Source organism: Rhea americana, unplaced genomic scaffold (assembly GCF_003343005.1).
Source record: "Rhea americana isolate MKP2758 unplaced genomic scaffold, rheAme1 scaffold_45, whole genome shotgun sequence".
Lineage (NCBI taxonomy): Eukaryota > Metazoa > Chordata > Aves > Rheiformes > Rheidae > Rhea > Rhea americana.
In genome coordinates, this window is record NW_028186590.1 from 3,009,022 (window position 1) to 3,033,458 (window position 24,437).

General features: G+C 39.1%; 2 protein-coding genes across 2 annotated transcripts in view; one reads left to right on the forward strand and one right to left on the reverse strand.

The window, feature by feature from the left end:
- The window catches only part of DDX43 (DEAD-box helicase 43), a 20,979-nt gene extending 8,173 nt beyond the window's left edge, over nt 1-12,806 (forward strand). Inside the window, exons 10-18 of the mRNA XM_085316043.1 lie at nt 1,527-1,533; nt 2,030-2,130; nt 2,892-2,979; nt 4,320-4,447; nt 5,879-5,988; nt 6,696-6,834; nt 7,598-7,685; nt 11,307-11,440; nt 12,741-12,806. Coding sequence (XP_085172169.1) covers nt 1,527-1,533; nt 2,030-2,130; nt 2,892-2,979; nt 4,320-4,447; nt 5,879-5,988; nt 6,696-6,834; nt 7,598-7,685; nt 11,307-11,420 — 775 coding nt within the window. The 3' untranslated portion in view covers nt 11,421-11,440; nt 12,741-12,806. The remainder of the gene's footprint in view (nt 1-1,526; nt 1,534-2,029; nt 2,131-2,891; nt 2,980-4,319; nt 4,448-5,878; nt 5,989-6,695; nt 6,835-7,597; nt 7,686-11,306; nt 11,441-12,740) is intronic.
- Nucleotides 12,807-14,102: 1,296 nt separating this feature from the next.
- Nucleotides 14,103-24,432, reverse strand: CGAS (cyclic GMP-AMP synthase; the record flags this gene model as incomplete). Its single annotated transcript, XM_085316087.1, has 5 exons — nt 14,103-15,369; nt 16,516-16,678; nt 17,976-18,221; nt 23,093-23,315; nt 24,283-24,432. Coding segments are annotated over 5 exons (1,125 nt in total), but the record flags the coding sequence as incomplete, so codon positions are not given.
- Nucleotides 24,433-24,437: the final 5 nt, after the last annotated feature.

Here is a 24,437-nt window from a genome sequence, read left to right on the forward strand (position 1 = left end):
GAGACTTCTATACAATAAGCATTTTAAAGATCATAAATTTTTTATCTCATAATAGTAATTTTTGCTATTTCAAACTTAGTTATGCAAAGACCCATTATTAGTGGATCAAATGTCTTCTGTAAGTCATCTTTCCCCTTTCTTTTAAAGGTTACTAGTAAGTTGTTGTTAGTACTTGTGCAGTAAGGACCAGAGGGATAGGGCTACAGCAGTTGTAGCTATTTGTAAGAGACTCATCCTCTGGTGAGAAAACAGACTCTCCATTTTATGGAGACTGACAATTATATTTAAACACATAATGTGAACTGACAGCTTGAGGAAATCCTTCTTCCTGCTTGGCAGAACCACCAAGTTAATTGCAGTCATGACTTGTCTCAGACTTTTAGTAACTCGTTCACTGCAGATAGGCTTCTCTTCCTCATGATTTCAGAAGAAACACTGGTTATTTCTGTCCCATACAACCTTTTAATTGTTTAGAAATGGCATACCATTTTAGGGGAGAATTTACTTAAAAAGCTTGCTTTTTAAGTCACCTGCTTATGAGGAAGTTGGAAAATGATGCTGATAACTATCTTGAATCTGTTACAGACTTCAGGGGGTTTTTTATCAAGCATTTAGCAGAAAAAAATGAAAGTAAACTTAAACTACTAATCTGATTCCTCTAATAGGTATATATACTCATATGCCTTCCTCTCCATTTCCAGTGAAGTACTTATACTTACTAGCTTAGAAAATTTCTRTTGTTGGAAGGAGCATCGTAACCAACTCTCTATTTAAAATTGTGAAGTTTCAGCCTTCCTATTTTATTAAAGTATGGGTAGTTTAATGAAGCCTACATGAATCTGTTGAAAATAGACTGAAACTAGAAAATAGAATTCCTATCTTCTGCCTCTCTGAGGATTTATTATTGTTCAGGAAATTCCAGAGATTTTGCACTAGAAGCCTCTAGTGTAGAATAACACACCCAAAAAGAAAGAAGCTGTAAAACAAGCACAATAAAAAGGGGTTATCATCCAAGTCTTAGGTTTCCACATGAGTGGAAAATGTTGATACTTAAAATCTATGATCCATATAACTGATGGATTTAGATAGCCAGAATAATAGCTATTATCATGAATGGACCTGAGGGCTTTAAAAGTTGAAAGAAGTGCTTAAAAAAAAGCCTTAATGGCTGTGTTGGAAGATTGTCATCTCTGGTAAAGACTGAAAAGTTAATACCATGTAGCAAGTACCTGCCTTATTGCTTTCACATCCTCTTAACAGCATCTATGCCTACATGACAATGCTGGTATCGGTCAGATTTTTATTTCTAACCTGACGGATACCTAAGATATCATTTTGCTTTAACTTTCATGTTGATTTTGAGCATATTTTTTCTCTGCAAAGAGTCAGAATTATGTTACTTTCTCTTTGGTTTTTTTTATTTATTTTTTCTAAGTGATAGGGAAGCTATGCCTTTTTACCAGATAAAAGTAGGAAACTTAAATTCTCAGCTCAACCTTATGAAAACTAGAATGTGTAGAATCTAGGTGGTTGGTTTGGGGATTTTTTTTTTTCCTCTTCCTTACTGATGAGAAACTAAATTGATAAGGGATATTTTGGACTAGTATGAAAGCTCTAACAGGTTAGAAGTGAGACTGTCCATTTAAATTTCTAAAGTCTTGTCATCAAAAGGGTGCTGTATGGATTTTAAGATTTGGGTGGTTGTTCTTCATCATTTTTCTTAATTGTGTACTTAAATGTAGGCACCAATCAAATTAGAGTGAAAAAGAAAAATGAAAGCACTCTAAAGCATACTTTTTCCTCTTCAGTTGCGTTAGATGTTCTTAAAGATGATGTGGGCTTTCTTGTGATGCCTGTGAACATACTACATAAGAGAAATTGAAGAGGTGAAATAAAAAGTTGCACAGGTTTTGCAATAAGCTATGGAATGGGTTCTGAAATGAAAATCCTTTCATAAAATGATCTACTGTGTCAAGTCTTGATGAAACTCTCATCTTAGGAAATCAGACACGAATTTTATTCTAAGCAGGTTTTAGATGAGGCTGACAGAATGTTGGATATGGGATTTGAGCCTCAAATAATGAAGATCCTGATAGATGTGCGGCCTGACAGACAAACTGTGATGACAAGGTATGTAAGCATAGTAGTGCTCAGTACGTGAACAAGTTAACTTGAGAATGAGTATGGCAGTTTTTATTAAAGCTTTTATTAGCCTAAGTGACAATGACATTCTTTTTTTTTTTTCCCTCTGTCTGGTCAGTCCTAATGAGTGGTTTTGTTTGTTTTGACAAAATGATTTACACTTCTGCCTTTTCTAAAGTTTTATATGCAGCTGTGCAAACATCTGTGTCCCTTCCAAAAAGGAAGGTGTGTTGGGAGTGCTACGAATTACCGTATTGATTGACCAACTTCTGTTTTGCATCTGGGACCAAACATGTGTCCAGGCTTTTGATCAGTACTTGTCCTAGCCTGTACCTGGACTCATTTCAAAACTGTGCAGTTTTCAGGAGTTAAGTAACAATGTCCCAACACACAACACTTCCAATCCAAAATACTTGTGATTGTTGCTACTGTTTTAAAAAATTAGGAAGTAGAAGCTTGCTTATTAGAAGTCATTAAATTGCTAAACTCACTTTTTGGCTTCATTAGACTCCATGATTGTTGCATAACTTTCTAGGTTTAAAGTATAGTTATCTTGAAAGGAAGAGAGCCATTAACAGTTAATTTCTAAGGGCGGCTTCTAAATGTTGTGGAAGTTGACTACTGTAACCAAATGAGCATACAGTTGCCTTTCTGGTGTGCAAGAGGAAAGAAAGAAGAATGCAATTAATGTATTAGAAGATTTTGCACTCTTTTCTTGTATGTTTTTTTTCCTCTTCACTTCCCATTAGTGCTACTTGGCCTGATGGTGTTCGTCGCCTAGCAAAATCCTATTTGAAAAATCCTATGATTGTATATGTTGGCACTCTTGATTTAGCAGTAAGTTGCTCTTTACTTTCTTTTTTGTTGTAGAAGAACTACAGATAAACCAGAAAGTTTATTTTACTTTTAACTATATATAAAGTAAATGCTTGTAACTAAAATCAATATGAACTTCCAACAAACTCTGAGTTTCTAAGCTTTTCATGAGATTAAAAGAAGAATGGAAAAGAACTTTGTTCAAATGTTTATGTAACAAGATCTTGAAGACCTAGACTTTCAGAAGACAAATGACAAGCAGTTACATCAACTGAATCCAGAAGTTTACTGAATGTTGTACTCCTATAAACACATTTCTATAGTTTCAGTAATAAAACTTTCAGCCAAGTCTGCATAATGGCCAGAATACATGCTTATGATATTGTCAGTAATCATTATTTTGAATTTTTGTAATTAATTTGAATTAAGATTAAAAACAAGAATTTTTCAGAGCCTGTAGATGACTTGTTACTGTAAGGTGACACAAGACAGTAGAAGCTCTATTTTGGAAAAGCATTCATTCTAAAGTTTGCTGGATTTACTTCTTAATTACTGATAATCTTATCAGTTACTTCAAACTGAAGTATTTTGTATATCTGATGGTAGTATTTGATAGGAGAATATAGTTGAAATAGCAAATTGCGATGTTCTGAGATGGATCATGAGAAGAAATTTAACTATTGATTTGTGTAAGCATTAGATAACTTGCTTGAAGAGGAAGATAGCCAAGAGAGATCATTTCCTATCCAACACAGAAAACTTCATCTCTTGATATGGATGACTTTAAAACTTTTTTAAAGAGCTTTTCTTCACTTTAAAAGTGCTCAGCTGTACATTTATACCAGGGGGACTTGGTGATGTCGGTTAGTGTTGAAATGTCCATGCCATACAATTAATTTTTTTTTTTTAACAGTCTAACTTTGTTAAACCTCAACCTCTCTATGTTCTCCCATATGGAGAAGGAATCTGTATGAGTACCTGACCAGTTTCTCAAATCTTGCTAAGATGTGGCTTATGATGCAGGGTCAGGAGAATCTAGACTAGACTAGATTCTACTGACTACTCAGAATAAACTACTTCAAATTGCTCTTCACTAAGAATTTTTATTTCACTTCACCTCACTAATTTGCAGATCTCTGCCTTCTAAATCTCTGAAAATGTATGGCTGACAGACTGCTTCAAGATAAATTTTACTTCACTCGTAAGGCAACTAGAAAACAACAAATCTGCACTGTTTTAGTTCTAATATATATTCTATTTTATAATAGTTTGGTAGTATCATAATTCTTAATTTTGTAATTTGGGAATTGACAAAAATACTATTCAAATCTGTTTCTATGTAACATCTTTTTGTTTAACAGGCAGTAAACACAGTAGAACAGAGAGTTGTTGTTATCCCAGAAGAAGAAAAGAGAGCTTTCACGCGGTACTTCATTGACTCTATGAAGCCAAAAGATAAGGTCATCATTTTTGTGGGAAAGAAACTTACGTATGTAATCACTTTCAAGTATTATATTTTTCTCCCTTTCAGAAATGCTGACTAATTTCTTAAATTTAGATAATAAAATGTGATAGCAACTTTCATCAATGTGCTGGTAGTACTGAAGGCTGTGGTGTCCTTAACCCCTTAACCCTTCATGTACTTATTAATTTCAGAACTGCTAATAATAGTGGTGGGAAATCTTAATTTCACATAATTAAAGTGGATGTTAATGTTTTTAGGGTTATATTAATTTAATTTACTCTTTACTTGCACATACAACTGGTACGTACAAAACTTTTTTTTGTCTATCATTGTGCCCTACCTGAGCCTTGCAGGTGCTACAGCAAACAACGTAAATAATGGACTCTTGTGTCTTCTTTTGATGCAAGGAAGTGAGACAAAACTTTGTAGTTTGCCAGCCTTTAGTTTCTTGAATATTTGAAAATTAATTATGTTCTATGATGCATGCAATATCTTTTTCTAGTTTGTGGGTGGAGGGCAGAGGTAGGGCCTGACATGAGTTGCCCTTCAAGAGGTATTGTGGGGATTTTTTCCTATAAATGGATCTAAACTATTTTCTGAAAGCTCTTCTTGAGCGGTCAGTGTGGGGAGCTTCTGACCCCTGATCAAATGCCTTTCAGCTGATAAACTTTGCTGCCTGTGTAGCACATGGCTTAATCTTGATACCTGCCTGGAAGGGCTTCAGACTTCTGTCTAGAAATGTAAGAACGAAGGCTTGTTTGGCAAAGTCAGAAACACTGTTCTGAGATACAAATATGGAGTCTGTGTCAAAAGACAGGTTTGTTTGTTTCGTGAGGAAATGTTAACTTACTAGGACAAATCCTTTGTGGAAGGGGATGGCTTGGGGGATCTGTACACAAAAAAAAACTATTTACTGCTGAAGTACTGTATTTTAACAATCCCAAAACTGTTCAAGTGGGTACACACATGCTATATAATCATGGTGTGCTTGCATCCATGTAAAACAAGGAAGTTTTCCTTTGCACTATCCACAGAGTGCTGCTTTTTTTTTTTTTTTTTTTTTTTTTTTTTTTTTTTACTGCTTTATTTTCTCTCTCTCTGTGTATATAAGGCACATGATAAAAGGTGCCATCTTTTCAACTGTTCCATTAAGATAGAGTGCTTTCTGGGTTGATACTTTCTTGCTGCATGACTGTCTGTCTTTGCTTTGTGGATTCAGTGTCTTCATTGAAGACTTCTCTCTGAGAGAGGATGAGAAGGGCTTAAAAATACACGTTTCTTATGAGGTTTTTTTTATGCTTTCTTCCATATTGTTAGAATAAATATCATCTGGCCTTGGTACAATTTTGCCCCTTCTTAGACGCTTTTAGCTGTCTGATTATTATCTCTGTATACTTAATCTAGAGGCTATATTTTATTTTATTTTTAAAGAACTGTTGTTTTATTTCATCTTAGAGCTGATGACTTAGCAAGTGACTTTGGTCTCCAAGGAATTCCAGTTCAATCTCTTCATGGTAACAGAGAGCAGTGTGATCGAGAACAGGCTTTAGATGACTTCAAGAAAGGTAGATTGGTACCTAAATACTGCTGTGTTTAGCCCAAGTTTTTAAACTGTTCTGTGCAACTTCATGTCTATTTTAAGTGCAGTGATTCTTTAGTACATTAGAAATGAAAATGTTAAATGCATAGGTATGAAGCTCTGAATGATACACAGTTTGTTAATTTGACAAACACAAACAGCAAACGGTTTGCTTTGTACAGTGAACATTTGAATGGCCAAGAGGTAAATAATTTAGGGTAAGACCTATTAGAAGTCTTTCTGGAGCGATCAAGATTGTACTAGTCTACAGAACCGTCAACTTCAGTGTCAGATGATGGTGCTTGCAGTTCTGCTCTTTGATTATGCTAGGGGGATTATACCTCAGGGTTATGTGACTCAGTAAAACAAAAAAGTCATGTGATAAGGATGCCAGCTGAGAAAATAGTTATTGAAGTTTCTGTTTTTTTCACAGGCATTTTACATCAGCTGGGCATGTTAATTGGTTCTGCTGCACCTTGTTGTTCTACCTATGAAATAAAATAGTGAAATGACTATACAAGTACTTACCTGGCACCTACTATCTAAGGTTAAGTCAGTGTGAGACACAACAAACAAATTTCCCTTAAGTGTCAAGGATAGGTGTATTATACACTAACAAACAATCTGTGTTATAGAGTAGGTCTTTTGTGTGTGTTATAAACACCTGATTTTTCTTTTCTTTTCTTTTTTTAGGCAAGGTCAGAATACTGATAGCTACTGACTTAGCATCCCGTGGTCTTGATGTGCATGACATTACTCATGTTTTTAATTTTGACTTCCCTCGGAACATTGAAGAATACGTTCATAGAGTAGGTCGTACTGGACGAGCAGGGTAAGTATTTTCAAGAAAATAGCAATATTTGATTAATACTATTATATTAGGAACTGTTTTCTGTGTCGAATGCTAGAGCTATGGGCGATGCAGAATGGAGGAGTGATGGTATACTGAAGTATGCTTCAGATAATAACATGCTACTTTGTTTTGAAATTTGTCAGCTGTTAAATTGAAGGCAAACAAGTTTTTATATTTTTCTGTTTTGTCATTGAAATTGTTGGAGGAAGGGATGTTTGAAAACTGTTTTAATGTGAGGAAGAGCTATAATTCCTTATACTTCCACTTCTGTATAGATGTTCTGAAATGTTACTTCTTGTTTGAGTCTGTTCATGAACTGCTTAGTTTCCAAAACAGTCCACTGGTAAAAGAGTTCAGAGTTCCTTGCCTTTAATGGTGGCGTAGCTTGGTGTTAGGAGACTTGAATACTGCTTTCCCATGCTTGCACGTTTTTAAAGATATTATTACATGATTTTTTCATACTTGTATATGTTGTCTTTATGCTAGGTTTATTGTCTAAAGTTCTGATTTATTTGTGCCTTTGCTTCATTTTAGGTGAACTGCCTTATTCTGGCCTTCACAAAAACAAAAAATTGTTTATGTTGTATGCATAGCAAGTACTCCAACCTGCTTTATCTAAAAGTTCAGAAATACTGCCTGTAGTCTAATATATTACTTATTGAAGTATATGTTGGTAGGAAAAGCCAAACAGTGTAGTTATCTTCTACTTTGAAGATCAACATTTACTTTGTTCCTTGTTTAGACGTACTGGGGAGGCAGTAACACTTGTCACTAAGAATGATTGGAGAGTTGCATCTGAGCTGATTGACATTCTGGAAAGAGCAAACCAAGTAAGAAAAAGTATACCTTACTGGGTAAGGTATACATTAATTACGAGTTATCATCTGAAGCAGGTTGTGAGCATGAGAACCCTGCTTATACCTTTCTGTGACAGAGTTTAATGTAGCAAAAAATCAGTACTTAAATCCCTTTTGTCCTGAATATCCTTAGCTTGGACCTTTTCATAGTTGTATTTCACATTACTACAGATGAGTCCCAGAAGAGAATCTCCAACTTTAATGAAAGCCTTCAACGTCCCGAGAAAAAGCAATTATCTAGCACGTTCATGTATGCACGTGTGCACACACATGTATGCACATGTGCACACATAATATGATCTGTTTTATTCCTTGGTATTTAATTCCACTCATTTCACTTCTGAACACATATTCCACAGATCATCTTTAACAGTATAAAGGTCAGAAGTAGTTCAAGCATCCTTTAGTCTCTGGTATCTGACAACTCATGATATCTGCACATATTTTTCCCAGATATTTTTCATATAAATGTTTGTAAATATTGGAGAAGTAAGACTAGAACGTATAACTTTCTTATTTAAATGAAATGTTTTTTCCTACTGCCATGCCTGAAAACACAATTACGTTGGTGTTTCTTGATAGAGCAAGAAACAATATTTTGCCTGATGCATAATAAATACCTAGTTTCTGCCCTGATTGAGTTGTGTGGGTAGTGGAGTGGGGTGTTTTTGGTTTTTTTTGGATAAGTGTTTTGTTGTTGATTAATGTGAATTACCTTTCATTTACCAAGGGCCAGGAGAGTGCTTATAGTTGTTTATTGTGGACATGTACTCTAACTTTAAACTCTGAGCTAGAACTTGACCTAAATCTTGACCTAAATCTTCTAGTTCTTACAACTCTTGCACTTTGTGGTGTAACATCTTTGAAAGAAGCCTGATAAAATCCTTTTGAGGGAGGAAAAGAAGAGATTTGCCTCCTAAAACTACTTAAAGCTGCAGCACTTCTTGCCTCTAGCAATTCTTTAAATTCACATAATCTTTGTGTTCTGAATCAGCCACTACCATCCATGTGTGGTCTCCTGCTTCAGGCTCAAGTTTCCAAAGTTAAGATAAAGTAGTTCAGCTGGGAACAGATCCTGAGCTCAAAAGAAAAAACATCTCTATACCCATATCTTCAAGGGTAACTACTAGTCATATCTCTTTCAAGCTTTAGTTACAGCTGATAGAAGGGAGACAGCTATACAAGGCAGTTTTTTCTTCACAGTCACAGCAATGAAAATATGACTTTAGTCTCTAAGCATCATGTGAAAGGGAAAGAGAACAATTGAAGACATCAAGGTCTGCAGTGCTACAGTATCAAAAAAAAAAAGTGTATTTTTTAGCCACCCAGAGATATTGTCTGCGATACTCAATACACAGATCAACTCTCTGAAGAAAAATGGATAAAAGAGAAGCATTGCCAGTTTTCTATATCATGCTGCAGGAATATTACATGATGAAATTTTCTTATTAAGAAGCATGGGCAGATTTTTCAGGGAATTTGTTAGAAAAGGAAAAGGTAACGCTTCACTGTGAAGGCAGCCAAACACTGGCACAGGTTGCCTGGAGGCATTGCAGAGTCTCCATCCTTGGAGATGCTCAAAACCTGACTAGACACAGTCCCAGGCAACTTGCGCTGGGTGACCTGCTTAAGCAGGGGACCAGATAATCTCCAGAGGTCCCTCCCAACTCCAGTTATTCTGTGATCTTTGTAATGCAGTAATTTTTATGTAACACTGTTCTTGGTATCTTCGTTTCTTTATTCCTCCTTGTTTTCTCACTTGGACTAACATATCTAGGTTATATGTTTAGCATATAGTTTTATATATGAAACTGTCTGTGTAAAATCTTATGAAATCAAACCATTAGGAGCTGGATGTTGCCTCAATTAAAGTTTTCTATGTTCCATATTCTAGCTCCTTCCCGCTCTTTCCTTGATCTTATCAGAAACCAACCTGACAAGGAACTCTTGCAATTTGAGCTGGAATAAATTATGTTCCATGATGCCAGAGAGGGTCTACCGTGACACAGAGGAGGAAAATTATACACTGCTTCAACTGGAAACCTAACTCTGTCTTACTAGTTTTATATCAGGTGATAAGTTTCTAGTGATTTTCAGCTAGAGTGATGCATCGTTTCTTCACTTTCTTTAGAACAACATCTAAAGCTCCAGACAGACTAGACTGTTTCTATAAGCAGCCTATTTTGTGGGCTCCTGGTTTCTGGGTAGGTGTTTACCCATGAGAGCAATTCAATGCATGAAATGCATACTAACAGTCTGTCTGATCCCAGCTTAAGAAAAGTTGCTGATGGCAAAGAGTGAGTGTCACTAAATTATGCAGCCTGACAAAAGAAGTTGAAACTGGAGGGATGCCATCTTGCTCTGTCACGAGCTTTGTTCTGGCAGTTTCCTTCACCTGGTAAAGCGTTGTCTGGTCTAGGAATTTCTAAGGAGACTTAACGGCATGTGAATGCACTAAATTTCAGAGCTGGAACTGCATTTTTGCCTCTTAATGAGGGACAAAACCTTGCAGACTGAGCAATTGAAGAAATACCATCATGCACTGGAGGGGCTTGTGTTTTACTCCAGGCTCAGGAAACTGGGCACATCCTCTCTGCTGTATGGCTATGTGCATGTTGTCTAAGCAGGTTGGTTTTGATAGATTAGTAATCTGAAACCTCTTGTGAGAATGCAGTGAATGATTAGTGTGCATTAATGTCTGCATGATGTTTCATCCAGTTTAAGAACTTGCTAGCTACTGCCTTTGTTTCATGATCTGTGGGAATGGGATACACTTATTGTCCCGTTTCTTCTATTCAATAGTATTAATCAGCATCACTCAACCTAATAAAGTCTTCCTGTAACTCTTTGCAGCTGGCCTCAGTCTTTACTATCTTGAGTAACTTTGATGGGACAGTTTRATGATGCTATTTACCTTCTTTTCCACAAAACTGCAAAACAAAAGGCACATACACTAATACAGATCTCTGTCAGATGGTCTGGTGACCTGTCACTGGTGTGAGAACTGACTACTTACCCTGCCTGCCCTTCTGTTTCTTTTAACTGTGTATTTTATCAGTGTGAGGATGCTTCCCTCGTACCTAATGGCAACATTTTTTTCTTAAAGAGCCTTTGAAAGGGGAACTCTTGTACTTATTGATTCCAAAAGGAATTTTCTATCAATCATAATTGTATAACATTCAAATAAATATAGCATGGTGTCACATTTTAATGGCACTTGTAACATTTTCCAGTTGTTTATTAATCATTAAATTATTTTTTATCTGAAATACAACTATTCTAATTAGCTGGTCGTATGTTATCAGATACGGGGATACTAGTGTACATATCTAACTGAAAATGCGTGGATGCTGTGCTGAATATTTTCACTCAGTCTAACCTTTTTAACATAAAACTATACCACAGCCTATGCGTGAGTAGACCTACAGAAAAACAAATCTGCAGTGGCAGGAGCCAGACAAGTAACTGACTTGAGTGTCCTAAACTAGATCTTGTTATGTTTGTTTGTTGTTTGTTTGTTTCTTTTAAGTGGATGTCTAAAAGCTTATAGAAATTCTTAAAACTGACCTTGTTTTTGTGCTGCTTTATTGTCAGGCAGTTCCTAATGAGCTGATTTCAATGGCAGAAAGATACAAACAATTTCAACTCAAAAAAGAAATTGAAAGGGATGTTAGAAGACCTCAGAGACGGCCTCCAAAAGAGTTATAATCACCTTGAAGTTACTGAAAGTAAGTGATTATAGGTAATGTGAGTACCTATGGGCTTGAATTTAGAAGTGAATTTTCTTAATTCACTGTATTTTGTACCTGTCACGTTTAAATAATACATGCACGTACACAAGTTAAAAGCTAATCTAGATTTTTTTTTTTTTAATGTAGAAACAAATCTGGCTTTATGTCCAGGCATTATTTTGAGTTTTAACTTAAGAAAAGTTTATTTCAGTACTATTTCCGTAATACATGTAACTTCTAAAGCTATTATTTATTCATTTAAAAGCAAATTTGTTTTGCTTTTTAAAATTGTCATATTAACATATGAGAATGTAAAAGGTTATTTTTCCTCTCTATTTTCAGAGAACTGGATAGTGAATGTAAGCGATGTTTGTCGGTGTGGTTTCAAAATACTGTACTTCTCTGTTGATATGCCATGTCAGTGGCATGCAGGAGTATTTCTGATGTTAATTTAAAGTTATTTGAGAACTGCTTTGTTTGCAGTAACTGATGTTTGCTGAAGCAAGTATTTCATATTTTAAAACTAATATTGAAAGCCATTTTTGTTAACACTTATGTCTCAAGACTTTTTTTGAGGGAAGTCTGCATCCTTTCTCAATGGAGAGGAGCACATGACAAGAGGTCTGTGTTCATGGCCTGCTGAAAAAGAGAACTTCTGCTTTTATGCTTGTTTTAGCTTAAGGGGTGTGGGGGGAGGGATGAAGTAGTTTACCAGAGTTAAATACTAACAAGGTCATGAAGAGCAGCTTGGAAAAATGCATATGAAGGGTCAGCTTTATTTCTTTCAGACAAAGTTGATTCAGATTTTAAACTTGGATGTAAGGTGTTTTTTTTTTTTAATGCAGACTGCTAATGGTAACGGAGTATCCTTTTACCCTTTGGAAGTTAAAAGGGAAGGGGCTATTTCTATACAAATGACATTGGTCTGAACTTGTGTTTACTTCTGTGTGTTATATAAGTAAATGCAAAACTATTAAACTAAATCCAGTGAATGAGAATATTTAATAAGATAGTTCTCTGAAGTTTCTTCTGGCGCTTCTTATATATAATTGAGATGAAATATGGGCATTATTTAAGCTGATAGGTATTTTGTCTTTAAAAAACAGGCTGAAAATACAGGCTTCCTATGTCTGCTTCCTTAAGAAAAGCAAAAGATGTAGTTTCGTACAGCATAGCAGTTCTCAAATGCTGAATATTTATCAACTGCCAAATTTTAAAAGTAGGGAATGTCATTATTATTTTTTTTTCCTAATGTTCTTCAAAGTAAGAAAAAATGAGCTGTATTCTATCTGGGCAGGTTAATGAAGAGTTGTCTAAACTATAGCCATCAATGCTGTTCAGACAAAGCGGGATAAACTAAAAGGTAATTGTGCCCAAGTTCCTGTTTTGCAATGTTTGAGTTTTGCGAATGAAGGTAAACAAAAGTCTTTGGGAGAATTTCAGCGTTGTGCTGCATTTTGGTTTTGTTAGGCTCTCAAATGGAAATTCTTTGATATGGATGGAAATGATGTGTATTTTTCTACAGGGATCTACACACAAATGCTTATTGCCACAGTAACTGGCATTACTGGATTTCCAGTGCAAAAACATGGCTAATACTAATGATGTACTAGATGCAGCAGGCTTTCATAATGTTTTGATATAAAATCACTTGATATTGTGGCACTAATGTTGATCTGTGCTATGTTCCCATTGCATTTTTTTTCCATGTCCTAACCTCAGGTGTAGCACACTGGATAACAATTGCCTCCTTTGCGGAGTCTAGTGAAAAGGCTAATTTTCAACAGAATTCTGAAGACTTAGACAAGAAAATAAGCTACTTGAGGAAAATAATTATATCTCGTTACCATATTCTGTCTGTGCTCAGTGGTGCTGGTGACTGTCCTGTGCCAATATTTCTGTTAAGGGATGTTAAAAAGGCTGCTGCTTCTGGTGGCTCTGAGATGTGGGGATTTCTCTGGGAAGCCCAGCCAAGTGCATGTGAGGACCTCGAGGTCTGTCTGTCCCAGGCTGATGGATGCAGAGCTCTTCTGTGTGTGCTTTCAACCAGTAACGAAGCTGAGTGTGTATCCCAGAGACAGACACACGTACAAAGAGGCTGCTAATTTGGCCAGCTGTGGAGGCTAACAAGGCACTGCCTTTGTCAGGACCCATGTGTAGCACCAGCTCATGTAAACAGAAAGCCCCCTTTGCCATAATGCAGGCCTCCTACCTGCCTTTCAGCTAGTCCAGCTTGATGCTTGCTAGCAAATAGATGCACACGTTCTTCTCAAGCACTCCCATACTTGCAGAACCCTCAAATATCAGCATGGGCCCTCTGCCCATCTAACATCTTTGCTCAGACTCTGGGCCTTCTACTTGACACACACGTGGTTATGGGAAAGCACGCAGGCACGCATTCATGCAAGCACAACTGCACGGACACAGTTAAGGGAAAATGCAGTGCTCTAGTCCAGGTGCGCAGGTGCTCTGACCTGTGGTCCTGCTCCAGTGACTGATGCTAGAACCCTTTCTTGCTGCAGTTGCTGGCAACAGATGCAGGAGCTTCTATTACCTGAGGTCTCCTGCCAGTTGATGGCCCCAACTTGCCTCTTGTGTTTCCAGCTGCTGTCACCTACACTTCATAGCACTTGCACAGGATAGTTAGATTACACAGAAAGATGGTTAAGAAGGGATTTAATAAGAAAATAGACTGCAGTGACCAAGCAAGGCTGCTGTCTGCAAACTGCTTACACACATTTGGACCTTTATATATCCTCTTCTCCTAAACATTTCTTAGTAAATTTTGTATAGGGCCACAAGCCCCCTCAGGTATCCCAAATCCTTACGTTTGTCTTGTCTTCCCCTTATCAGTTAAAAAGTCCAGGTGGATCCTCTCCACTTACATCTGTACTCTTCTAATGGCCCATCAGTTAATGACTGGAGGCTTTAGGTCTTGGTCTTTGCCCCAGTAATCCCTTCTGGGGGTTGTGTGTGTGTTTTGTTTATCGCTTTCGTTGATGCTCATTGACTCTCCTTGAACTGAAGAAGTCCTTGATCTGAAACCTTTAATGAAACAGATGCTCTCACGTTCCACATGTTGTTACAGCTTTCCTCTACCCTCTTGACACTGAAGTTCTGTTTTATGTAAAAGTAATTATAATGACTCTTACAATCCAGCTTTTTTTTTTTTTTTTATTAAAGTAAAAGAGTACTTTGCATATTCTGCAGTGAATTTTCATTTAAAATAGAACTGTTGGTCTTTACTTCGGTTACYATATCACTAGTGCCTTAATATTTGAAATTATAGAAAATGCACCTAGCAAATTTTTTCTTGCAAGTTCTGTACACTTTAGTGTACCCTGAAGATATTTTGCAGGTGATATCTTAATTTGGACATGGAAGATAAAGTAGCGCTTAAAACATAGTGTTTCTTCTAAGAGTTATGGCCAAATAGTGTGATTGAAATATGCAATTTACTGTTCTTGATTGTTACTGTTTTCCATATTACCAGACTATTCAGAAATAACTTATGCTGGTAGTCATCTATTTTTAAATAGGCAGATTTGTCAGGGATTTCATGTAGATATTGTAAATAATGTTTTTAATTGTCCTTCTGAAATATTGGGAATCTGTTGTTAATCTGATAGTTTATYTCCCTTGAAAGGAAGTCATTGCTTGCTTTATCATTCATGCCGAGTAAATTGTACTGAGGAATGAAAAAGTGTGGAAGTTGAGAATTTTGCAGGCAATCCAGAAAATACTTCAGATATTGATGAAAGCAGCGATCCAGGTCTGCCCACTGCCAATCTTCATCATGTGGCCAAATGACGCATGAGTGGAAAAACGCAGTTTTGACGTGATACGAACAGATTTTTTCCAACTGTTTTTTATGTTTTGTTTTAAGTTGCTCTAGCAGATACTTCAAAAGTTTAAGACAATCTTTCCTGTTAAATAAAAAAGAATTGATTAAGTATTTCCTACATAGTCAGTTCCAGATATCTAAGATGCACCTTATTCATGAAGGCAATAAAAATGCTCTTACTGTAACAGAATAATATTTTCAATAATGTTTTGTATAAAACCTGAAAGTAAAAGTGCAGTAATAGGCTAGATAGTCCTAGAAGTACTGCATATGAATTTATGTAATCCTAACTATGAAGTATTTCTACCTTAAGAAGTAGGGTTTTTGCATGAACCTAATTTTCTCTGGCATCCATAGCAATACAGAAGTAGAAAGTGCTGGTCAGCAGTGTGCTCAGCAGCATAGTCTGCCTGCTGCAGATGCCACTAGATGTGATGTGAACTTGGACTGCTGGAGGTTAAAGCTGCCCTTTTTGCTTTAGACTGAAGGGAATATGGCCACATTCCTGTGGTATGATAATCAGTAAGATGGAGAGGTGTAGTTTTATACACTGGTAGGCAGGGGCAGAGCATGTCTGATAATATTCAAAAAGCAAAGATAAAGGATTATGTATCAGTTGTTACTCTTGTCAACTTTCTCCGTTTAATTGGATCTGGTATWGAATCAAGTAAACTGGAGAAGTTGTTTTAAGTATACTCTGTACAAGATGTGTTTTTGTTCTTCCTGTGGAACCCAGTATTAGTGAAAAATAGTATTTATTGATCCTGATCCCACTCAGCCATTCTTCTCTTGCCATCATTTAAAACCATCATTTAAAAATTGCCTTGGTAGGAAATGTAATTTGTTCCCAAAGCACAGAAAGCTGAGTCATCTATTGAGCTAATTTTTCTAAATAGGACTAGGTTTAGGAAAGAATACCGGACAAATCACATCAGGGTACTTTGTAAGCCAAATTTGGAGCCTAAACCTGCAATGTAACCTGCTTCCATCACTCATTGACTGCATGGAATTCAGACATATTCAGAGAGGCATGAAAGTTTGTACTACTGTCTACTGTAGAATAGAGATGCAAGAATGAGGCTTTTAAGCACTAATTCTCGCTCCCTTTTATGAGTTTAATTACTCTTATAACAAATTATTCTTAATTTAAATGTTAAACTGAAACAGTGCCTAGATAGTATTATGACTCAAACAAGCTTAAAATAAAATATTCATATGAAATACCAACCTACAACATTTTACTCCATCAGATTCACAACATGTCTTTGTGCTGCCGTGGTTTGTCATAATTTGCTTTTCAATATGTGAAAAAGACAGTCGCCAAGTGTTTCCTAAAGTGTTGAGTAGAAGATCGTTAAATTGAAACGCAGTYGTAGTATTGCTGTCTATAACTAACAAAAAAGACGTTTTTAATTTGATTTTAGAATATCAGCAATTTCTTTGTACTCTTAAAAAGAAATATTAATTCAGCAAAGACTGTAACTAATTAGTTCCTCCTTAGTTCCCCTGCCACTCTACACAATCACAATTGGACTGTTTTAATATAGGGCAGAGTTAATCATTTGACTGCTCTAACTATATTCCCTTTCTTAAGGATGTTTGGATTCACTTTGAAATTAAGCTTAATTCTGAATTTCCCTGCATTTGCTGAACATAATTTGGGGGCTGAACATAATCCACAGAAATTACTACTTCAAAATTTGTTCTGTATTATCAGCCTTACCATTTAACCTTTTTTTTTTTTTTTGAATAAACAAATCTTGATGATTGGTATAAATTTCTAATTACTGTGCTTTTAATATGTTCATGAGCTTGTCTTAGGTAATTCTTAAAGCATTCCTTTTGTTCTTCTGTTCATGTTTCTGAAAGAAAAAATCAATATAGCTCAGCTCACTGTTTTTGTAAACCAACAATTATGTTTGTCTTTCTCACGTAAGTTAGACTGTTTCTCTCCCCCATTTTTTTTAGTTACTATTTACATTTCATTTTCACTGGAAGAGACAGCCCAGCAGAGCAGTAATGACCTTTATTTGGCATTGTATGAAATGGCTATGCTAATTAAAAAATACCAAGCTGCCTCAACTCTTTTTGCTAAAATAGACTATTCTCATAATCCAGCGTCAAGTTGGGGTGGTTTCTACAAAMTGATGTAGGCATGTAGTGAGTGTTATCTGAACAAAAGTTACATATTAGTGATACAGTATTTCTCATTAAGCTCCAGTGGTATCTTGACAGAAAAGYGTAAATTTACTCTGTGTAGAAGTATGTGATTTGGGACTGTGTGAACAGACCCATTTAGAGGRATGTTCTTTTGGCTTTTTAGAAATCATAAATTCTTATAAAGCAGAGGAGTGGATATTGCTGTTAAGTACACCACTATCATAGGGAAGATCCATATTCGTGTGTCAGTCAATATAAAATAATGCTGTTAGGAATGGATAGTATACTGTCTGGCACAGCAGTTTCGTTTTTAGGTTTCAGTACAAGTTGAGCAATGTCACAAATCTGATGTTTTAAAGAAGGTTTTCAGTTGTCTTTCATTTGGAAATGTCAGGATAAAATAAAGATCTGTACCCTGAAGACACAATAATAAATAGAATCTGGATGCCCATTTTATAGCAGTTGTAAGCAATCAAGTTGAAGAAAAGGTATGTCACAGCATAGGCTTATTGTCTGTATTTGAGATACCTCTTAACACCTTTTCTTCTTTGTTTTGTTTGGCTACTAAATAAAGCTTTTCATTTCTGAAGTCTCTCCTGACTTTTCTTCCTAGCCATTGTTCAATAGGAAGGCCATTCTTTGTGCTAGGAGGCCAGCTGTGCTGAACTTCTAAAGCCAAGATGATGTCCACTGAGATTTCTGCTGGAGGCTTTTTGATCTGAAGTGTTATTGCAGGGCTTCCAGCCTTTTTTCTTGTCACGGTTACTTCCGTATCTGGTAACAAAAAAGAAATTGATCTTTTCTCATATTGGAAGAAACATTTTTTTGAAGACTATTAAGATTTTTACTTAATGAGAATTTATATCTGTCAAAGGAAATAGCTGGGTGCAATCACTGACACACTATCCTGTAGGATTAGTGAAATGATTACTTCCACATTAATATTTTATTAAAATACATGCTTTTAAATAAAAGATTAAGGATTATGGAGGAGTTCTACCCTAAAATAAGGAACACTTGTTGAGTTGATGTATTTATGTGACTGTCTGTATTGCTGATTCTAAGTGAGAGGCTGTCTGTAGACAGTGTTTTCTAATGAGTTGCTTTCTGTGGAAAACATGAAGAATGAAGATGTCGTCACAAAGTTTCTCAAGACTTTCCAGAAAAAGAGCAATATACTGAAAGTGCACAAACATAGGTAATTCATAAAAGAATGCTCTTGCTACCAAAAAGGTAGATAGCTCTCTGCGTAAGGCACTTAGAAAGTAACAAACATGGGACTGTTATCCTCTGTTAATACTGAACTGTGAATGACAGAATAGCTGAGCTTGGAAGGGACCTTTGGAGATCATCTAGTTGAACCCCCCTGCTCAAGCAGGGTCACCTASAGCGTGTTAGACAGGGTTGCATCCAGGTGGGCTTTGAATATCTCTAGAGAAGGAGACTCCACAACCTCTCGGCAACCTGTGCCAGGGCTCCGTCACTCTCACAGGAAAGAAGTTCTTCCRTTTGTTCAGGCGGAACTTCCTGTGTTTCAGTTTGTCTGTTGCCTTGTGTCCTGTCACGTGGCGCCACTGAAAAGAGTTCGGCTCCATCTCCTTAACACCCTCTCTTAAAATATCTGTATACAACAATAAGATCCCTTCTCAGTCTTCTCCAGGTTAAACAGGCCCAGCTTTTGCAGCCGCTCCTCATAGGGCAGATGCTTCAGCCCTCTGATTGTCTTTGTAGCCCTACGCTGGATTCTCTCCTGTAGCTCCATGTCTCTCTTGTACTGGGCAACCCAGAACTGGACACRGGACTCGAGATGAGGCCTCACCAGGGCTAAGCAGAGGGTAGGATCACCTTCTTTGACTTGTTGGCAACAGTCTTCCTAATGCACCCMAGGAGAGCATTGGCCTTCCTGGCCACAAGGGCACATTGCTGGCTCATGGTCAACTTGTCATCCACCAGCACTCCCAGGTCCTCTGCAGGCCTGCTTTCCACTTGGTSTTTCCCCAACCTGTATTGATGCATGGAGTTACTCCTCCCTAGGTGCAGGACTCTGCACTTGCTCTTGCTTATGAGATTCCTCTCAGCTCTCCAGCATGCCCAGGTCTCTCTGAATGGCAGCACAGCCCTCAGGTGGATCACCACTCCTCCCAGCTTRGGATCATCAGCAAACTTGCTGAGGAGGCACTCCTTCCCCTCATCCAGGTCATTGATGAAGAAGTTGAACAGGATGGCACCCAGTCCTGAGTCCTGGGGGACTCCACTAGCCACAGGCCTCCAACTAGACTCTGTACCACTGATGACGACCCTCTRAGCTCTGCCTTTCAGCCAGTTCTCAATCCACCTCCCTGTCCACTCGTCTAACCCACCCTACCTGAGCTTCTCTAGGAGGATGTTMTGGGAGACAGTGTCAAAAGTCTTGCTGAAGTCAAGGTACACAACGCCCACTGCTCTCCCCTCACCCTGGGAACGACCCAGCCAGTCATTCCATCACAGAAGGCTATGAAGTTGGTTAAGCACAATTTCCCCTTGGTGAATCCATGCGGACTACCTCTGATCATCTTTTTCTCCATATACTTAGAGATGACATCCAAAATGAGCTGTTCCCTCCCCTTTCCAGGGATGGAGGTGAGGCTGACTGGCCTGTAGTTGCCTGGGTCATCCTTCTTGCCCCTTTTTTGAAGACGAGTGACATCATTGGCTTTTTTCCAGTCCTCAGGCACCTCTCCAGTTCTCCAGGACCTTTCAAAGATGATGCAACRACATCTGCCAGCTCCCTCAGTACCTGTGGCATCCAGGCCCATGGATTTGTGGATTTCGCGCTTGCCCAGAGGATCTCTAATCCTATCCTCCTCAACCAAAGGGAAGTCTTCCCTTCTCCAGACTCTCCCTTGCCTCCAGGCTCTAGGATTCCTGCAGGCTGCCCTYAGCAGTGAAGACTRAAGCAAAGAAGGCATTCAGTAATTCTGCCTTCTCTATATCCCTTGTCACCAGGGCCCCCTCCCTATTCAGCAGTGGGCCCACATTTTCCCTAGTCCTCCTCTTGCTACTGATGTATTTGAAGAAGCCATTCTTGTTGTCCCTGACATCTCTTGCCAGATTTAATTCCAAATGCACCTTAAGCTTCCTCGTTGCATCCCTATATACTCCATCAACATTCTTATATTCCTCCCAAGCAGCCTGTCCCCTCTTCCACATTCTGTGTACTTTCTTCTTCTGTCTGAGTTTTGGCAGGAGCTCCTTGTTCATCCACGCAGGTCTCCTGCACCGATTTGCYGGGCTCCTTCTCCTTGGAATGCACCGCTTTTGAGTTTGGAGGAAGTGATGCCTGAATACTAGCCAGCTCTGTTGGACCTCCCTTCCTTCTAGGACCCTTACCCATCGGATTCCTCCAAGTAGGTCTTTGAAGAGGCCAAAATTTGCTCTCCTGAGGTCCAGGGTTACAAACCTGCTTAYTGCCCTGCTTCCTCCATGCAGGATCCAGAACTCCACCATCTCATGGTCACTGCAGCCAAGGCTGCCCCTAACCTTCACATCTCCAACCAGTCCTTCTTTGTTGGTTAGTGCAAGGTCCAGCAGGACACCCCTTCTCATTGGCTCCTCTGCCACCTGTGTCAAAAAGTTATCATCTGCAGTAGCCTCCTGGACTATTTGTGCCTAGCTGTGTTGTCCTTCCGGCAGATAGCAGTGTAGTCGAAGTCCCCCATGAAAACCAGGGCCTATGATCATGAGGCTGCTTCAAGCTGTTTGTAGACCTTTGTAGAAGGTCTCATCGACTTCCTCTTCCTGATGAGGTGGCCTGTAGYAGATACCCACAAYAGTGTCCCCCATGTTAGCCTGCCCTTTAACCATCCCCCTTAAGCTCTCAGCCGGCTCTTCATCCACCCTTAGGCAGAGCTCAATACATTGCAGTTSCTCTCTCACATAAAGAGCAACTCCACCACCTCRCCTTCCTGGCCTGTCTTTCCTAAAAAGCACATAGCCATCCATGGCAGCATTCTAGTCATGCGAGCTATCCCACCATGCCTCTGCAACTGCAATGAGATCATGGCCCTGAGACCACACACAGATCTCCAGTTCCTACTGTTTATTCCCCATGCTGCATGCATTGGTGTACAGACATTTCACAGAGGTGCATGCAGGCTTCCCAGGAGGGGTGCAAGGGGATCCCCCATAGCCATGTCTCATATGCACATCCCCAGCTGCAGGCACATGCTGGAAGCCTCCCGACTTCAGCTGTGTTTTGTTGACTACCCTGTCCTTATAACACTCCCCTTCCCCAATCCTTCATAGTTTAAAGCCCTCTTTACCAGGCTGGCCAACCTGTTGGCAGAGATACATGTGCTTCACTTAATGAGGTGAATCCCATTTCTCCCTGTTAGTTGCTGATCTTCAGACGCCTGTCCCATGATCATAGAAACCAAAACCCTCTTGCTGACATCAGCAGCACAGACAGTTGTTAACTTGGAAAATCCATCTACTCCTTCTCCGCTCCTTCCTCCTCATTGGCAGGATTGAAAAGATCACCTGGGCWTGCAGACCCTTGACCACCATGTCCAGAGCTCTGAAATCCTGCTCGATTGTTTCCAATTTGTCCTTGGTGTAATTAACACCCACGTGAAAGAGCAGTAGAAGGTACTAATCTGACACGTGGACAAGCCTTGGCAGTCTTTCAATGACATCTTGTATACAAATTGCTGTCAAGCATCTTGTATACAAGTTGCTGGCAAGCAGCAAACCTCTCTAGACAAGAGCTCTGGTTGGCAGATAGGTGCTTCTGTCCCCCACAGCAGGGAGTCACCTACATCATTTATCGCTTCTTCCAAGTGTTCCTGCAAGGCACAGTGTCTCATGGTCCAGTTGCTTCCCCTGAAGCCATGTTTAGCTCCTCCTCATCTTGGAGGGCGCTAAGCCAATTCTTCAACTGCAAGTGCAGGTCTTCAGGAGGAGTAGGGGCCTTTCTCCTCCCACGAGATGTGACCAGTTTCCAGCCCCTTTCTACAGTGTAGTGATGTGCTGTTTCACTTGGCACAGAGCCCTCCAGCAACTCCTCTGCTGTGAGGGACTGGGCTCCTAGAGCAGTATAGTCTCCAAGAATGCCTCGTCTATCTCCTCATCTTCACGGCAGGAGAGCTGACTGTCAGTCCAGGCCTCATGGAGAGGCCCCAAGCACCCGCTGCAGCCCGAGACCTGTAGAGCTGCATCTGCTGTCAGAAGGTCTGTATGGGTCGAAGCTTCCGATATAGCTGATGCAGCAACTCCAAGAGCTACAGGCGAGCATGTCATGACCATGTTTGTGGAAGTGGGCACCACTAAGACTGCAAAGATGCCTTCTTGCATCTTCCTGTGTACTTTCTGCGCTAACTGCTGCCTCTGTTCAAACCACTGCATTTCTTTGCTGAATATTGTTTTCACGTAGAAAGAGGATTGCATAACAGATCATTGTATTAACTGCATAACATAATTACCTCTGATGTGTTTGTGGTGATTCTTAGAACAAGAACAAACATGAGGTAAGGAGGGAGAGTTCCTTGCCTTTTTAACTATRTTGGATTGGGGGAAAAATAGATTTCATCAACAACAAAGCAATGCATATGTGCAGTTTAATTGGATTTTTARCATTCCTAGGTGAAACTTGTTCACTCAGTACTTACTTTTTATGTTTTTTACTTCTTCTTTAATAATTTTTCTTAGTGCTTCAAGCATTTTTAAGGCTGATAACTTTCCATCTTCATCTAAAAACTTACTCAAATACTTTTCTTTTGGATTTCTTTTGAATGTTAGATAATAAAACGCTCCAGTGCCATCGCACTCATCAAGCTGAAGTCGTGTAACAGGCATTGTAAGCATGATGTCAAACTCATTTGGTTCAGATATCTGCAAAGCACAAGAATACAGTATCGAATGTGCAGTTTAGATTTTATCTGTGCAGTTCAGGCTTAACCCTTTTAAGGTTTTCATCCCGGTTTAGGTTTTATCTACAAATGCCTTGGGATATTTCCCATGTCTGGCATGGAATGAGCTTATTTCTGTGGATTTCTATTAAAGYAGACTGGTGTGCATTTAAGTGAAGAGCAATCTACTGATAGCAGTTCCTCTCTCACTTTTTCAATGTCTTGGTTTTTAAGAGCTGTAAGATTCTTACTGTTCTGTGTAATGCATAAATTCTGATCTTTGCCAGTCTTCCTTTTGCATGTAGGAATCAGCTGTGTGGAAAAAAAATGCATTGCAGTGCCTGAAACTGGTACAAGATGTCCTGAATGTTTCATCTTTTGGACTGAGCCGGAACCAGAAACTATTACTATTGCTAGTGCTCCTGCTTTTTGCAAAAGTGGCGAAGTTGAACTCAGAGCTATCAAAACATCTATAAACAAGAYAGAAACCCAGTGCCTCTTACACGGTGCTGAGAAAGAGCAGCTGTCTCAGGCTGCAGTTGASACTGCTCAGCAGAGATGCAGAGCATCTTTGATCTTTACCAGCGTGCTGACTAAAGCCGGGGGCTCGCTGTGATGTTTCAGTGAGTTCTCTTCATATCGTGTTGCTTACTATAGATACGTCTTTTAATAAGTATTTATGTGCAACTGATTTTAACRTGGTAAACATTAAAGCCGTTTCTCATCAGAAACAGCCAACCCCTTTGTACGTAACCTGCAGTTAGTTAYGCCTAAGAGAGCAGTGCGCAGCTGCCTCCCTTCGCAGTTGCTTGTCGGGCCCCTTGTCCCCAGGGCGCAGCCAGCCAAAGCTCCGTTTTCCACCTCACCTTGCTGCGGCACTGGCCGGTCCCCGCACCCCGAGTGCCCGGCTGGCCGCGGGGCCGGGGCGGCGCGGCCAGGCCGTCACCCACCTTGACGTGCTCGTAGTAGCTGCCGGCGCTGAACCTCTCGAGGGAGCCGAAGCTGCCCTCCCTGCTGCGGATAGCCTGCAGGAGCTGCGTGACCACCTGGTTCACCAGCCTCGACGCCTCCGACACGTCCTGCCGGTCCAGGCTGAGCTGCGACA